Source organism: Sus scrofa, chromosome X (genome assembly GCF_000003025.6).
Source record: "Sus scrofa isolate TJ Tabasco breed Duroc chromosome X, Sscrofa11.1, whole genome shotgun sequence".
Lineage (NCBI taxonomy): Eukaryota > Metazoa > Chordata > Mammalia > Artiodactyla > Suidae > Sus > Sus scrofa.
The window spans coordinates 97,973,153-97,991,231 of record NC_010461.5 but is presented as its reverse complement, the minus strand read 5'-3'; the positions used below and the strand labels follow the sequence as shown (position 1 = coordinate 97,991,231).

The following is an 18,079-nucleotide window of genomic DNA, read 5'->3' as shown; positions in this document are numbered from 1 at the left end:
CACTGTAGCACTGCTAAAAGAATACAAATCACATTGGCATTACCAAACTAAGTGCTCACCACAGTGTCCCCAATTCACAGGAAAGCAATGGTTAGAAAAAATTACAGTTTAAAATAGAATATCTTATCATAGCAGAATTCTCCATAAAAATTAAAAATGAAAATGAGTTTGCTGCCAAAGTAAGTTTCTGAGTAGCCCATTTGTTAGCCAAGCAAGGAAAGCCATCTACTGATGATAGTGAGTTAATTAAATCGCAGTTGATTGCAGAAGCCAAAGAAATGTGTCCAGGAAAACAAACTTTTTAAAGACTACTAGGCTTTCAGCAAGAACAGTGGCTCAAAATTGGAAGCAACATCAATAGTCACTTTAAAAATAGGGCAAGTGATTTCAAGTGGTTTTTCTTTGCTCTTGATAAGTTGACAGATCTTAATAATACTGCTCAGTTGTTGTTGTTTACTCAGAGTCAATACTGAGTTAAAAGTGATGGAAGAATTGCCCTGAATGGATAATCTGTAGATGACTGCAGATGAGATTATTTTCTAAAAAGTCAATAAAAGCACTAATTTGGAGTTCCCATTGTGGCTCAGTAGTAACAAACCTGACTACTATCCATGAGGATGTAGGTTCGATCCCTGGCCTTGCTCGGTGGGTTAAGGATCTGGCGTTGCCATCAGCTGTCGTGTAGGCTGGCAGCTGCAGCTCTGATTTGACCCCTAGCCTGGGAACCTCCATATGCCACAGGTGAGGCCCTAAAAAGCAAAAGAAAGAAAGAAAGAAAGAAAAAGAAACTACGAATTCAATACAACCTGAGGTAGAATCTGCTAAAATGCATTTCAAATATGTATGAGAGATAAAAAAAAAAAAGAATTAATTAGGTAAATGCACAAAGCTTGTGAATATGTAATTTATTTAAATCCTATAGTTATTCACCGTATTATTAAACAGCAGGTACTTCACATGAAAACATTTGAATCTGCCTTGTGTTATTCAACCATACATGTCAACAGTGACCTTCGTTCACTCTCATGGACTGCACCATTGTTAGCTTGGTGAATTTTTGTTAGAAATAGAAGCTGAATATTCTGACTTGCCCTACTGAGTCAAGCAGTTCAATAGCTTAACTGTGGTAAAGTGGGTTTTTTTTTTTTTTTTTTTTTTTAGATTTTGCTTTGTTTTGTTTATAGCTCATGGCTGTGATTGAAAATTTTCTGAACCAGAAGAACCACCCTATTATTGAATACTGAATGGAATTAGCTTTGCTATAGACTTAATAATGTTACTCAATAAATTTAACCTAAAATTACAAAGGAAAATGCTGCTTACTTGTTAAATTTATACTGCAGAGAAATCATTTTGATGACAACTGACACTTTTTTTTGAATCACAAGTAATGTCAACTTACTTAATTGCTTCCTGTGCTGTCAAAAGTTAAAAATCGAGATTTGCATTCCTACACAAATTTTGCAGTGGCTATATTTTCTGAATTCAGTGGTGTTTTTTGTACCCTGATACAAATGCAAAGGCAATTCCTATATTTCAAAAGCTATTTAACCGTGCAATTGAGGAGCTTTCACGTAAACTTCAATTGGAGGTGATTATTCTGCAGTGTAACAATATGCTAAAAGGCAAATGTCAAGAGAAGAATCTGATAGAATTCCATAAGTGCCATCTAAAAAATGAATATGCTCAATTAGGAGTTCCCGTCGTGGCGCAGTGGTTAACGAATCCAACTAGGAACCATGAGGTTGTGGGTTTGGTCCCTGCCCTTGCTCAGTGGGTTGGGGATCCGGCGTTGCCGTGAGCTGTGGTGTAGGTTGCAGATGCGGCTCAGATCCAGCGTTGCTGTGGCTCTGGCGTAGGCCGGCGGCTACAGCTCCGATTAGACCCCTAGCCTGGGAACCTCCATATGCCACGAGAGCAGCCCAAGAAATACCAAAAAGACAAAAAAAAATAAAAATAAAATTAAAAAAAAATAAATAATGAATATGCTCAATTAAAACTCAGATGCTTATGGATTGATATCAGTATATGGCAGTACTTATCTGTATTAAGATTTTTCAAAGATGAAATACATAAAATCTCATTACAGATAAGCATGAGTAGATAAATATTTGTAATTGATTTTTAAAAATTAAGATCTTTCTCAACAGATGCTTGCCGTTTGTTACTTCTTTTGAAAAAAAATCAAGTTATAAACTTTTGGGGGGGGGCACACCCACGGCATGTGGAAGTTCCCAGGCCAGTGATGGAACCCATGGCTGGATCCTTAACATGCTGAGCCCCTAGGGAACTCCTAACCTTTAATACAGATTAAAATGGCTGTTCTTAAAAAAAAATCTCAACTTGACCAATTTAAACAATTTAAAAACGTTTGAAAGTGTATTGAGAGTGCAACTGACTTTGATGAAACATTCACTTTGAACCTTAATTAAGTGAAAGAGTATCCTCTCCATAATAGAAGGCCATTCTTCTCAATAGTAGATCTGTTACAAAAAATTATACACAATTATTACTATATTTTGAATTTCATCAATAAAATATTTGTGGAAATGTTATCTCTCATTATGTAAGTACTTGTATAATGTTCTTGATTTTGTTTCTTGGCTCTCAAAGCCTAAAATATTTACTGTCTAGCCCTTCACCCACCCCTGCACTAGACTAAGCCACATAAAGGAGAGAGATTATTTATAATTGATTACTATACAACTAGTATGTAGCATAGGGCCTGACACTCAGAAGATCAATAAATACTGAATAAATAACATAGAATCATAAGGACGACATTGGACTAAGACCTAAGGAGCAAACACTGTGGTTCTTTAAGACTTGATTTTTTTTTTTTTTTGTCTTTTCTAGGGCCGCACCCATGACACATAGAGGTTCCTAGCCTAGGGGTCAAATTGGAGCTGTAGCTACCGGCCTACACCAAGCCACAGCAACACGGGATCCGAGCCGCATCTGTGACCTACACCACACACACAGCTCACGGCAATGCTGGATCCTTAACCCACTGAGTGAAGCCAGGGATCAATCCCGAAACCTCATGGTTCCTAGCCGGATTCGTGAACCACTGAGCCACGACGGGAACTCCTAAGACTTGATATTTTTTATACTTTATTTAACTCAAGTTCATTTAAGGGCCAGTAGATAGCTTTAAATTCCCATTGGTTTACATCTTGTGTATCTTGAACACTACACTTCTTCCAGCCAACCTGTCAATTTTCTGGTCACCAGTTCCTGCTTTCTTTCTCTGTCTAAAAAACCACTATTTTGGTGTCATCATCTGAAGTTATCCAATGTAAAATATCCTTGTTCTGCATTGCCCGAGGTTCCTGTCCTCCACAAAGAGCACTCTGGGAGAGTCTCTGGGTTGGAGAAGGAGGGGTGGAGGATGTTGCCTATAATTGTGGCAAATGAGATCATTGAGATGCTTCTATTTGCAAATCACTTACATGATTAGGGTCTAGTATCTAAAATATATAATGATGCGGCTCGGATCCCGCGTTGCTGTGGCTCTGGCATAGGCTGGCAGCTACAGCTCCGATTAGACCCCTAGCCTGGGAACCTCCCATGTGCTGCAGGAGCGGCCCAAGAAATGGCAAAAAGACAAAAATAAAATAAAAAAATAAAATATATAATGAACTCTCACAATTAAATAATATAATAAAAAATAACAATTAAAAATGGGGAAAGGATTAAAACAGACATTTGTCCAAAGAAGATATATAAATGACCAATAAACATATGTAACGCTGTTCAGTATCATTAGTCATCAGGAAAATGCAAACCAAAATCACAATGAGATACCACCTCACACTCACCAGGATGGCCATAATAAAAAAAGATAAAGATAATTACTGGTGAGGACATGAAGAAATCAAAACCCCACATACATGGCTGGAGGTAAATGTAAAATGTAAGGTAATAAACCTGCTTTGGAAAACACAGCAATTCCTCAAAAAGTTCAAAACAAAACAAAACAAAAAAATGCATTTTTAAATTAAAAATGTTAGTTATCAAATTTTACTCTCAAGTATATACCCAAGAAAACATATGAGCTCACAAAACATAAAAACATAGGAACATATATTCTCATGAAAACTTGTACCCCAGTGTTCATAGTAGCACTAGTCATTATATCCAAAAAGTGGAAATAACCCAATTGTCCACCAACTGATGAATGAATAAACAAAATGTGGTAGATCCACACAGCAGAATACTATTCAGCCATCAAAAGAAATGAAGTTCCTTTCTACTGATTCATTATTTTTACTGAGTTATGGTACAACATGGATGAACCTTGAAAACATAAGTGAAAGAAACCACAGATTGTATGATTTCACTTGTATAAAATTTCCAGAAGTAAAACCATAGAGACAGAACGTAGATTAGTGGTTGCCAGGGGCAGGGGAAAAGGTGGGGAGAGTGACTGTTGATGGATATGGGATTTCTTTGGGGGATGATGAAAATGCTAGGTAGTAGGATGGTCGCAAAACTTCATGAATACACTAAACTCCACTGAATTATACACTTTAAAATGGTGAACTATATGTTATGGTGAATTAGATCTCAAAATTTTAAAAGATGCCTTTACTTCAATAGGTGCTCATCCTGAATACAGCTATTAAAATAAAAATCATATTTAGAGGCACACCTACGATCTGTATTATGCATATCACCGTGTAAATGTAGTCCTTTGCAAAGAATATCTAGTTATACATATAACTAGACACGTATACGTGTATAGAAATATAAATGAATACTTTAAACGATTAAGGGTGACCCAAGTAAAGCAGTCCCAGGGAACTTATGCCAAGGAAAACGAGATTCTGAGAGACTCAGAGCGTCCCCCGTCCTTCTTAAACTAATGGGACTGCCCAGAAGTTCACATGACTACCACTGACACATGACCAGCCTTAACCAAAGGAAAAGCCGCGACGCACGCCTGACGTCATTTCTGGGCGACCCTTATTTTTGGCTTTGCGTTTTCCGGCTGCTCTTCTGAGCCATGCCTAAGGTAGTGTCCCGGTCAGTAGTTTGCTCCGACACCCGGGACCGGGAGGAATATGACGACGGCGAGAAGCCCCTCCACGTCTACTACTGTTTGTGCGGCCAGATGGTCCTGGTGTTGGGTGAGTAGTCGGGAACCGGGGGCGTCTGGAAGGGCGAACTTCCAGAGGAAATTCTGTGATCTGGGAGCCGCGTCTTTTTGTAGATTTCCCTGTCCATCAAAATCCTCCGTACACATCCCCGCCCAATTCCAGGACAGCTTTTCTGTTTAACCTTATGATTCTGTATCCAGACCTCCCTCAAAACTAAATTCCTTCTTCAGCAAAAATATGCTTTCTTTACTTCCATTCTGCTTTTAGGAACTTTGTAACCTTTCTGCCGAATGCAAGGATGTTGTAATAACTCTTAAGTGAAAATAAAATCCTCCCTTGATCCTACATTCTCCTCCAGTTATAACCTCATTCTTTTGCTTCTTTTATAGCAAAACTTCTAAAAAGAATTGCCTGTGTGAGCTGTCTGCATTCTCACTTCCCATTCCTTCTTGCCCTCACTTCAGGCAGGCTTTCCTTCTCACCTCACCATCTAAACCATATTTGTCAAAGTTTCTAACTGAACGTGTTACCAGTTCCACTGATCAATTATCAATGCTCATTTTAATCCCCCTCACAGTGGCATTTGACTAAGATGATCACACCGTCCTTCTTGAAACACTTCCATTTGCATCCAAGACTCCATACCCCCCTGATTTTCCTCCTACCTCGATTTTGCTCCTTCTCAGCATCTGGCTCCTTTTTCTGTCTCAGACTTTTAGGCTTTGCAGGGTTCTACGGCTCAGTCCTCTCACCTGTTCTGTATCTGTACTCACTCCTTGGGCGATCTCAGCCATCCACAAGCTTTAACTACCATCTATATGCTGATGACTCCCAAAAGTTCCTCTTTAACCTGCACTTGTCCAACTCCACCTGCCTATTTAGCATCTCCTTGTGGATGTCTAATAGGCCTCCCAAAGAACCAAGTTCAGAATTAACTTTATGTTTCCCTACTTTCTGCTCTCCACTGTCCCTCTCAGACTTCCTTATCACAGTCGGTGGTACCGCTATTCACCCAGTATCACAAAATCATTCTTGGTTTCTCCATCGAGTCCATCAACACATTCTGCGAGTGCTTCCTTGCAAATCTATCCAGAATCTGACTACTTACCACCTCCATTTTACCACTCTAGTCCAAGCTACCACCATCCCGCACCTGAATTGCCACAATAGTCTCTTGCTCTCCACTCTTTGTCCCAGAGCCCCATTCCAAACCAGTGTTTTCCTGTACCACCAAGAAAAAAAAACCAAAGTCCATACCAAGTCCCTTTGTGATCAAGCCTTCAGCTACCTCTCAGACTTCATCTTCTAGCACTCTTCTCCTTGTTCACTGTGCTCCAACTACAGTGGCCTTTTTGATTTTCTTCCATCATGTCAAAATGTTCCTGCCCCAGGGCCTTTGGGATTGGTATTTCTTCTGCCCCAAACATTCTCTCCTCCATGCTTCCTTACTTTATTTGGGTCTCTGCTGAAATGTCACTTCCTTAGAGAACTCTTTCCTGAATTGCTTATCTAAAATAGCACTCCTGTCACTCTTTGTCCTCTAACCCTGCCTGACTTTTCTTGGTAGCCCTCATCACTATCTGGATCACTGTGTAGCCTCTTAATATCCCGTTTAATTTTTTTTATTAGCACTAATCACTATCCACGATCATATTATATAATTATTATTTTAAAAATTCCTGCCTCCGCTACACTGTAAACTTCATCAGGTCAAGACCTTTGTCTACTTGGTTCTTTCCTGAATCTCCAGCACAGTGTTTGAACTGTGCCTGGTACATAGAGGGCCTGCCCACATTTACTGAATAAATGATTTTTTTTGTCTTTTTGCCTTTTCTAGGGCCACTCCCGTGGCATATGGAGGTTCCCAGGCTAGGGATCCAATTGGAGCTGTGTCCGCTGGCCTACACCACAGCCACAGCAACATGGGATCCAAGCCGCGTCTGCAACCTACACCACAGCTCACGGCAACGCCGGCTCCTTAACCCACTGAGCAAGGCCAGGGATCGAACCCACAACCTCATGGTTCCTAGTAGGATTCATTAACCACTGAACCACGACAGGAACTCCGTGAATAAATGATTTTTTTAAATTGAATAGCATTTTATTTTGTTTTAAATTTTTTATTATGATTGATTTACAATGTTCTGTCAATTTATGCTGTACAGCAAAGTGAATTATCTTCTGATCACCTAGAGCTGGGTCTGAATTCTTGTTCTGCTTCCTGTTAAATGCATGACCTATCTCTTATCCTTCCTAAGCCTCAATTCCCTCACCGTTAAGCTAGGAATAGTAAATGTCTACTCCAGCAGGTCATTGAGAAGAGTCATGAGCTGACATGCAAACTGCCTGGTGCTCTCTAACTCCCCTCTCCACCTCCTCCATAACTCCCCAGTCACTCTGACCAGTTGATGTCTCTGTCCTCCTGTAGGAACTTAATTTGTATTATATCGATTTTCCATCTGTTTATAACAGTACCTAACTTATTTCCTGTATGTTTCCATTGTTTTTGGATTAGAACTTCTCTAACTGGAATGGGTCATTCACATACCATATATGGCATACTGCCTGCTCCCTAGCTCCATTCCTAAGTGCTTCTCCACCGTTCTCTGTCAGTGCCTTCCTCATAGGTGTTCCAGGATGCATGAACATCTCTTCTCATTCTAATGCACTATAACACACACAGTACCATGATCAGCAATACTCATAGAAAACTTGAGTGGCAGTGCTGGAAAGAACTTTCGAGATAATAGAATCAAATGAGGAGAAAGACCGCCCCCACCTCACCCCCCAAAGAGGAAGTGATTTGCCAAAGATCTCCAGTGACAGAGCTGGGGCTAAAATCCGGGTCTCCTGACACCTACTCATTTTCAGTCGGAGAAGTCAGTGATGGGCTTCAATAAGCATGATCATTATAGTAAAAGCTACACTGCTGAGGGCCCCCACTGAAAACTTCTGATGGCCTCGGAGTATTTTTCAGGGGTTCTCGTGACCAAATCTTTCTCCCTTCCTTCAGACTGTCAGTTAGAGAAATTACCCATGAGGCCCCGGGATCGGTCCCGTGTGATTGATGCTGCCAAACACGCCCACAAATTTTGTAACACAGAAGATGAGGAGACCATGTATCTTCGGAGGTAAGAGGTTGACGTTCTCTGTCTAGGAGTACCTGGTTGTGTTGGGGTCCAGTTCTGAGGAATGTAAATACCTCATCTACCGTCAAACAGGTCATCCATTTGGGACCCAAGACTTTGACATTTGTGATGGTTCTCTAACTTGCGTTAACGCAACCATATCTTTATTGTGCTTTAATTGAAATGGTGCCGAGATGTGATTCTTTTGCCATTTGATAGCTTTAATTTGGCTCTTTTGCAAGTAGAATGAGTTTGTGCAGCCTGTAATCTCTTGGAGCACACCATGTGCCAGGCACTGAGCTAGGGACTGGATCTGTGACGATGCATAAGGTACTGTCCTTACTGTTAAAGAGCTCAGGACTCAGGGAGGGAACGGGCTACGTACTGTGATAAAATACTGGTGAGGTCAACAGACTGTGGCTATGGGAAAACAGACAGGATCAGGTCATCTTGCCTGAGTAATGGTCAGGAAATGCACCAGAAGGTGGTGGCATTTGCGTTTGGCCTTAACCTAGGATTTCACCAAGTAGATGAGGAGCAGTCCAGGTAGAGGAGCATTAAGAGCATTAAATGTGGTGAGCTTGGGAAATTTAAGTAGCCCCTTGTGGCTCGAGCCCAGGTTACTTTATAGGAAGGGGTTCATGTATCCCGGGGTGAAGACAGAGTAAAATGCTGAAGTAGACAAGTTTGGACTTTATCTTTAGACAATAGCCATCTTCTTTTTTTTTTTTTTTTGCTCTTTTTAGGACTGCACCTGCGGCATATGGAGGTTCCCAGGCTAGGGGTCCAATTGGAGCTGCCATCCTACACCACAGCCACAGCAATGCGGGATCTAAACCGCATCTGCAACCTACACCATAGGTCATGGCAGTGCCGGATCCTTAACCCACTGAGTGAGGCCAGGGATCGAACCTTCTTCCTCGTGGATGCTAGTTGGGTCTATAACCTGCTGAGCCACAATAGGAACTCCTGACCCTCTTTTCAAATAAGGTCACATTCTGAGGTTCCCGGAAGGGCATAACTTTTTAAGGGATACTATCCAAATCAGTACAGCCAGTAAAGGAGCAAAGAACCCTGCCCTTATCGAGTTTATATTCTAGTGTTGACTGGGAAAAAGCTTCAGGCTGACATCTAGCTACATTCGTTTGGTTTTTTTTTTTTTTAGCCACACCCACAGCATGTGGAAGTTCTTTGGCCAGGGATGGAATCCTCATCACAGCAGTGACCCAAGCTGCTGCAGTGACAATGCTGGATCCTTAACCCACTGTGCCACACGGGAACTCCCTATGAAATCATTTTTCACGTGTTAGATTGGTATTAATACATTTTAATAACCTACTGTGTTGGTGAGACTATAGGGAAACAGGAAGTCTCACATTGGTGGTGGTGGTATAAATTGGTTTAACTTCTCTAGGGAGTAATTTGGCTATATCAGAATTTAAAGTGGATATAGTCTAGGAGTTTATCCAGCAGGTAAAAGACATTTTGGTTCATCCATACAGATAGAATGCAGCCCTTATAAAGAATGAAGCCCCACCAAAAAAAAAAAGAATGAAGCAACTCTTTATTGTCAATTGATTGGGAAGGATCACATTTATCTTTAACCAAGATATACATATATATATAATACACACACACACATACATACATATGTGTGTGTGTGTGTGTGTGTGTGTGTGTTTTATTTTTTTGGCTGCACTTGCAGCGTGTGGACGTTCTGGGCCTAGGATTGAGCCTGTGCCATCGCAGTGACAAGCTGAATCCTTAACTGCCAGGCCACCAGGGAACTCCTAACCAAGATATATTTTTAAATGAACAAAAAGTAGAGAACAGTGTGGAGTATGCTACATTTGTCTAAAAAGGAAGAGAGGGGAGATCCTGTCCTGGCTAGCAGAAATCTGACTAGTATCCATGAGGATGTGGGTTTGATCCCTGGCCTTGCTCAGTGGGTTAAGGATCCGCTGTTGCTGTGGGCTGTGGTGTAGGTCGCAGACACGGCTTGGATCCCAAGTTGCTGTGGCTGTGGCGTAGACCGGCAGCTACAGCTCAGATTCACCCCTAGCCTGGGAACTTCCATATGACGTTAGTGCGCCCCCCACCCCAAAAAAAACCCAAATAAATAAATAGGAAGAGAGGAGTTCCCGCTGTGGTGCAGCAGGTTAAGAATACGACTGCAGCAGCTCAGGTCACTGCAGAGGCACCGGTTTGCTCCCTGGCCTAGCACAAGTATCCGGTGTTGCTGCAGCTCGGATTCAGTCCCTGGCCCAGGAACTTCCATATGTTGCGGGCACGGCCATAAAAAGAAATTATAAAAAAGGAAGAGAAAAAGGTATTTTCTTTATATTGTCAATAAGGAGTCTTTGCTTGCATCATCGGCTCTCTCTGGGAGGAACAGAAGAAACCAGAAACAATATTTGCCTCTAGGGAAGAGAACTGGGTGCGTGGTAGATGAGCAGGGCGTGGGGAGGGGGTCTATTTACCTTTCACTTTCTACTCTCACGTACACCGTGTGCACATATTGCCTATTTAAAAGAGTGAACCAGGGAGGGGCAGTGAGGAGACCAGTTGGGAAGCTGCGGCAATGGTCCAGGGAGGACCTACAGGTGGTCTGGGCTGAGATGGTGACAGGAAAGTGGAGAAAAGCAGGCTGGTTCAAGACCTTTTTTGGAGATAAGGTCCATAGGATTTGCTGGCAGAGTGGGTGTGAGAGATGAGGGGAAGAGGGGACTCAAGGATGAGTCCCAGGTTTCTGTTAAGCAGCTGCCTGAATGCAAGTTTAGCTCCCTGTTGATTCTCTTAGTGTTTGTGGGCTCTTGGGCTTGACCGCCTGTGCTCGAAATCAGCCTATTCTACTTCTAACTCTGTGACCTTGGGTGAACCACATAACCCCTTTGTGCTTCGGAGCCCTCATCTGTGAAATGGGAAAGATAATGCGACCTACATCACAGGGCTCTTGTAAGGATTAAATGAGTTAATACACGTACACTTTCACATGCACATGATAAAAGCTACACAAGTGATTGCCACTATTATTGTTACTGCGACTCTGACTGCTACCACACCTCCTCCTCTGTCAGGGAGATGCCTGACCCACGTCAGGGGCTCACTAAATGTTTGTGGAAAGAAAGGAATGCTTTAAAATGAAGATGTGGGAGTTCCCATTGTGGCACAGTGGAAACAAACCCAACTAGTATCCATGAGGACTTGGGTTTGATCCCTGGCCTCGCTCAGTGGGTCAGGGATCCAGCGTTGCCATGAGCTGTGGTGTAGGTCGCAGATGCGGCTTGGATCACGTGTTGCTGTGGCTGTGACTGAGGTGTAGGTCGGCAGCTGTAGCTCTGATTTGACCCCTAGCCTGGGAACTTCCATATGCTGCAGGTGCAGCCCTAAAAAGCAAAAAATAAAATAAAGTAAAATGAAGACATGTAAATTAGCAGCTGACCTATGAAATGGAAACTTTTGAAAGGTCCTTTAGCATTTGAAGAAATGAGCTAATGAGGTTGGTAGGTTATAAGATTTGTTCATACCTTTTTTTTTTTTGTCTTTTTTTTGCCATTTCTTGGGCCACTTCCGCGGCATATGGAGGTTCCCAGGCTAGGGGTCTAATCGGAGCTGTAGCTGCCAGCCTACGCCAGAGCCACAGCAACACAGGATTCGAGCCGAGTCTGCAACCTACACCACAGCTCACGGCAATGCCGGATCCTTAACCCACTGAGCAAGGGCAGGGATCGAACCCGCAACCTCATGGTTCCTAGTCGGATTCGTTAACCACTGCACCACGTTGGAACTCCCATACCTTTTTTTAAAATTTCCATTTTTCTGTGCAGGCCTGAAGGCATTGAGCGGCAGTACAGGAAGAAGTGTGCAAAGTAAGTATGAACAGTGTGGATTTCTTCGAGCATGAGCAAGTAGAGGTGATGCTGTATTAGGAAAAGGAGCATTTGGAGACAATTCTCTGTTATATCTTTATCCTTATAATCTCACCTGCCTTCAGACTTCAGTCATGCAAGTACTGGTGTGCTTCTTGAGGAGACTGGTCAAGGTACATCTCTAACCAGCTGGCCACAAAAATGAAGTGTGTTTTTTTTTTTTTTTTGGTTTTTTTTGTTTGTTTGTTTGTTTTTTTTGCTTTTTAGGGCTGCACCTGTGGCATATGGAGGTTCCCAAGTTAGGGGTTCAATTAGAGCTGTAGCTGCCAGCCTACACCACAGCCCCAGCAATGTGGGATCCGAGCCACGTCTGCGACCTGCACCACAGCTCACGGCAACGTCGGATCCTTAACCCATTGAGCAAGACCAGGGATTGAACCTGCAGCCTCATGGTTCCTAGTCGGGTTTGTTTCTACTGCACCACATCGGGAACTCCTGAGGGTTTTTTTAAAACATAGTATATAATATTTTAATTGAGATGTAACTTAATGTATAATAAAATTTGCCTTTCCTAATCTGGCATTGTTGTGAGTGTGGTGTAGGTCTCAGATTTGGCTCGGATCCTGTGTTGCTGTGGCTGTGGGGTAGGCCAGCAGCTGCAGCTCTGATTCAGCCCCTAGTCTGGGAACCTCCATATGCCACAGGTGCAGCCTTGGAAAGCAAAAAAAAACAAAAAACAAAACAAAAAAAACAGATGAAAGTATGGCGACTGCTATAGGGCTTAGTTGGCAGACCACTGAAGTGGATGGAGCCTTTATGTTCCTTGACACTGCAAATCAAAACTAGACAAAACCCCAAACTAGTTACCCAGACTTCTGGGAACAATGGCAGCAGTTTTAACCAGAAAGCAGTCAGCAGCAGCAGCCAGCGTTTCCCAAACCTGTCTACTGATAAGAATCACTTGGGATGCTAAGATGAATTCCCAGGCCTCACCCCCAGAGCTGCTGAATCAGGATCCTCTGGGGAAGGGACCTGGGAATCTGATCAGCAATTTTCACAAGCACGTTCTGTCATTCTTAGCACATGTAGTTTTGGGAAACACTGGGAAGAGTTAATCAATCATTAGTTTATGCCACAAACACAAATATTCCCAGAGCCTAAGCATACTTTGCAAAGCACTGTTTTGGGGATTTGGGTTCTGAGGCCTCCCTGAGATTCACTCTGCTGTTTGCAGGTGTGGACTGCCACTCTTCTACCAGTCCCAGCCAAAAAATGCTCCTGTGACCTTCATTGTGGATGGAGCAGTCGTCAAGTTTGGCCAGGGTTTTGGGAAAACAAACATATATACTCAGAAACAAGAGCCTCCTAAGAAGGTAATTATCACTGATGGAGACAGAGTTAATGTAGCTACAGATATAGCCCTAAAATTTTAAGTAAGATTACCGTGGACAAGGAACTGCCCTTTATGGATGCTCTCTTTGTTAAGAGCATGCCATTTTTGTGTATAAGTAGATGTTACAAAATTGTAACATTTATTATATGTTCTTTATTCTTTCCTACATCTGCTCTGTGAGTAAAGTTAGAAATTGCATGGCTTTCTCATTCACATTTACTTCCTTTGAAATGTCTTCTTTTCCCAGTTGAGAGCAATTAAAAGTGGGAAGAATAGGCTAATCTTTAAATACACTGTGAAAACCCTTGATGGCAAATACTAGAAACAGATAATGCAAATTGAAAGATGGGCGCTTTTGAGATAGGCCAGCCTGTCCCAAAGAGGTGGGTGTCTCTCCAACAATCTCCCCTCCGCCCCCAGCACGTGCAGGGGTGCACATGCGCGGCTCAGAGAACCACTTGAGGTGAACTAAACCGATTCCGCTTCCTGCACCTCCAGGTGATGATGACCAAACGGACTAAAGACATGGGCAAGTTCAGCTCTGTCACTGTGTCTACTATCGATGAAGAGGAAGAGGAGATCGAGGCTGTAAGTGCTTCTGCTCAGGGGAGGGGAGCAGGACCGAAAGGAAAGGGGACTCTCCAACTAGAGCATCAAGTAGCAGAATAACAAGAAACTTCGCTCATAGACCTTGCTCTGCTACCAAGAAGCAGGGTGACACCAGGCTGGTTCCTGTTGCCCCAGGTCTCAGGATATCTGTAAGACGATGAGCAGGGAGTTGGACCAGATCAGTGATTTTTTTTTTTTTTCAGATCATTTTTTGAGATGCTTGGGCTCAGCGATTTCAGGTCCCTTGCAGTCCAGCTGGGATGGTGTGGGAGCCGGTCCTGAGCAAGAGAAGCAATGACCTTTACAGCACGTCAGTGTAGTGATGTTTACAGAGAGGTGTTAGCTGTTAGCAAACATGGTTTTGACTGAAGCCCGACTCTCCCAGATTATTGAAAAGCTGAAGAGTTGAAAGGGAGCAGAGTCCTGCCATTTCAGTAATAATTTGATAGTTTGAGGAGTATAAACCTCCCCTGAGTCCTCTCTTGTTCCTCTTCGGTGAGACCACCGGTCTAAGGATGCTTCTTTTTTCCCTCAGAGGGAAGTTGCCGACTCGTATGCGCAGAATGCCAAGGTGATTGAAAAGCAGCTGGAGCGCAAAGGCATGAGCAAAAGGCGGCTACAGGAGCTGGTGAGTGGCGTGGGGTGGCAGGCGCTGGGCAGAGCTGTTCGGGTTCCTCGGTCTGAGGGCCCCCCAGCCCGGCAGGCAGGGAATCCTTTAGGAAGTCTGTCAGGGTTGATGGTGTAGCCAGGTGTCTGGTCCTGGGCCGTGGCTGTCGGTAATACCCTGCTCTGGGGCAGTGACCACGGGATCCAGGCCCCAAGTGATGGTTCTCATTAGCCAGCCCTAACTAGAATGATCATCTAATCTGCTGCTTGTGGTCCAAGGTCAGGAGTTCAAGATCGGTGTTCACAGAGTGCTCTCCCAGGATATGACGGCATACGATGGTGCTACAGTGGGGTACCAGGGTTGGACCTGGTCACCGATTCTTTAAGCACTGCTCCCAGCACCACTGTCGGGGCTACTCCTGGGCCCTTTGCTGAGCACACACACATCTATAGATCGTGGTGCTCTGTTCCTGTTTTTTGGTTTTTGTCATTTTTTTAGGGCCGCTGCACCCTGGGCATATAGATACCCAGGCGAGGGGACAAATTGGATCTATAGCTGCTGACCTACGCCACAGCCACAGCAATGCGGGATCCAAGCTGTGTCTGCGACCTACACCACAGCTCACAGCCATGTTGGATCCTTAACCCACTGAGCGAGGCCAGGGATGGAACCCACATCCTCATGGATACAAGTCGGGTTCGTTACTGCTGAGCCACAATGGGAACTCCATGTTCCTGTTTTCTTGGTAAGAATTTCTTATGATATTTCTTTAAAATCAGACATCACGCATTGGTGCCTCATCAAAAGGTATACCATCTATTCCGATGACAGTAGAGGATTTTTTGGTGACAGAGGGAGTGGGTCTTGAGAGCTGCTTTACCTTGCCGCAGTGATCTAGAGCAGCGCTTGTCAAATTTTCTGAGGTGAAGGACCAGTGCTTTTTTCTTCTTTTTAAAAGTTTTCAAGAGCAGATTTGTAATTGGTGTAAAATGAATTTGCTTCAGTACTTCTTAGGAAATTAGTATTAATCTGTCACATTGCTATAAAAGTTTCTAAATGCTTACTCTCAATTTTCGTGTGTATCTTTGTGGACCAATAACAAACAGTTCATGGACTGCACAACTTTAGGTAGCACTGCTCTAGACCAGTGTTTTTCCTCCTGTTCTGCCAAGCATCGGATACTGGTGTGTCAGGATATTGAATGCCTCAGCCCCTCAGGGGTCTGGGTGCTGCAGGATCCCTACACAGATCACCTTTGACCACAGCCCTGTGTCTTTACCCTATTTTGCCACACAGACCCTGTCATTTTCTGTGTGTGCCATAACATCAGAAAGATTGGAAAGCAGTTGCTAGAGTTTCATCATGCTTTTAGGAACACAGTGCTAGTTTGTGTACTAAATGAACGCAAGGGGATAGTGTTGCGGCAGTTGGAATAAAGCAGGAAAATCAGGATTTCATGTCACGTATCAGGACATATACTTTTCTTCCTTTCCAGGCGGAACTGGAAGCCAAGAAAGCGAAAATGAAGGGAACCTTGATTGACAACCAGTTCAAGTGATCAGCCCCTTTCTGTGCACCCAGACTGGAGGCAAGCATTTAGATCAGGAGGGAAAAGAGCGTTTTCTCATTTACATGGACTGGTTCTGATCTTTCTGCCCCAGCAGAAGGCCTTACGTGGCTTCCCAGTGATTCTCCTGCATTCAGTGAGATCTTTGAGTCCATCTGACCTGCTTTCTAGAGATGCGTTTTTCTCCATCTTTCTGTATATAGGTCTTCTGTACTATTTTTTGTCCATTTGATGTAAACTTCTTCATCTGTATAGAAGCTCCATGAATAGATCAGTGCTTGAGTGTCTCTAGTTTCTAAAGTAGCTGTTCTTATTCCTTCTTCAAAGTTAATAAAATGTTTAAAGATTTTTGCTAAAAAAATTTGTGTTGTGTCATAGAAAAAAGCGGCATGAATTATATTTAAAGTTATAGCAAGCCAGATCCTTGTAAGTGGCTCTGTTTCTGTTCTTAGACTGGCAAGTATTGGCTATGGTTTGAATCTCTCTACTGTCAGAAAATCCATAAAAAGCCAGAATCTGCATAAAGCTTCCTTTACTTCAAATATTAAAACTATGAGTGAGCCAACCCTTGTCAGACGTTGTACTTACAGAAGGAAAGGCTTTGACCTGAATGAAAATGGGGTCTTGATAAGCACTTGCCAGGAGCTACCATCCTGTCAGGCAGCCAAGAGGATGGCTTCCATTTGTGGGTACATGGAAGGGAGACATGATAGAGTAAGAAATGATATTGAGATTGGAGTTCCCATTGTGGCATGGTGGTTAATGAATTCGACTAGGAACCCTGAGGTTGCAGGTTTGATCCCTGGCCTCGCTCAGTGGGTTAAGGATCTTGCATTGTTCTGAGCTGTGGTGTAGGTCACAGATGCGGCTCGGATCCCACATTGCTGTGGTTCTGGCGTAGGCTGGAGGCTACAGCTCCAATTCGACCCCTAGCCTGGGAACCTCCATATGCCTTCGGTGCGGCCCTAGAAAAGATGAAAAAAAAAATGATATTGAGATAAACAAAAGATAACTTGTCTTTTATGTCACATTTGCTATTTGTGGAGAAGTGTCGTATACACAAATATTCAATGTCACGCTGCTTCGGTGACATCAGTATATAGTGTTTGTATCCATGTTTGTATCTGTTCACCTGGATTGCAAGGCATTGGGGCAGGAAGAGTGTTTTAGCCTCCTTGTATTATTTGCAGGGATTGTACTTAGACATCTGGCATGTGTGTGAGGTGGTACTGCGAGATAAGGCTTTTTTCTTTGCTTTCCTCCCGATTTCTGAATTTGGAAGGAAAAGGTTTGAGTCGGGGTAGGTGTGAGCTAGCAAGAACTGGGAGAAAGAGGGTTGGGGGATCCTAGGAAGGCCCAGGGCTGTGTGGCCAGCTTTCCAGTTACCCTCCTGCAGCCAATGAGGGCTTTGCAACTGAGTCCTCCTCTCCACCTCATCTCTGTCCGTGCGTTGCATGGAGAACCAACCATAACCTCCTCACAGTTCCTCGGCTCCAAACAATGACCTTTACCCCCACTCCCCTTTAGCCACAAACTCCTTGGATATCATCTCCACCACCTATGAGGTCCAATACTCTGCTCTGACCACAACCTCTTACCACTGCTACTATAATACTCTTACTGAAATGTTCTATTTTGTTTTTAGATTTGAAGGGTGATTTTTTTTTGGAAGTATATATGGTTGACTTATAATATTGTGTTATTTTCAGGTGTACAGCAAAGTGATTTGGTTATATATTTCTGTATTCTTGTCTTTTTGTCTTTTTAGGGCCGCACCCGCGCGGCATATGGAGGTTCCCAGGCT

At 43.2% G+C, this 18,079-nt stretch overlaps 2 protein-coding genes across 2 annotated transcripts in view; one reads left to right on the top strand and one right to left on the bottom strand.

Annotated features, from left to right (window-relative positions):
* Positions 1–18,079, bottom strand: part of UBE2A (ubiquitin conjugating enzyme E2 A) — an 82,416-nt gene that overhangs the window by 16,320 nt on the left and 48,017 nt on the right. The gene's annotated exons all lie outside the window — the stretch shown is intronic.
* Positions 4,951–16,636, top strand: CXHXorf56 (chromosome X CXorf56 homolog). The gene is made up of 7 exons (XM_001927356.4): positions 4,951–5,132; positions 8,116–8,233; positions 12,058–12,099; positions 13,334–13,472; positions 13,991–14,080; positions 14,637–14,729; positions 16,204–16,636. Exons 1-7 carry the CDS (start codon positions 5,009–5,011, stop codon positions 16,264–16,266), a joined length of 669 nt encoding a protein of 222 aa, XP_001927391.1. The 5' UTR covers positions 4,951–5,008; the 3' UTR covers positions 16,267–16,636.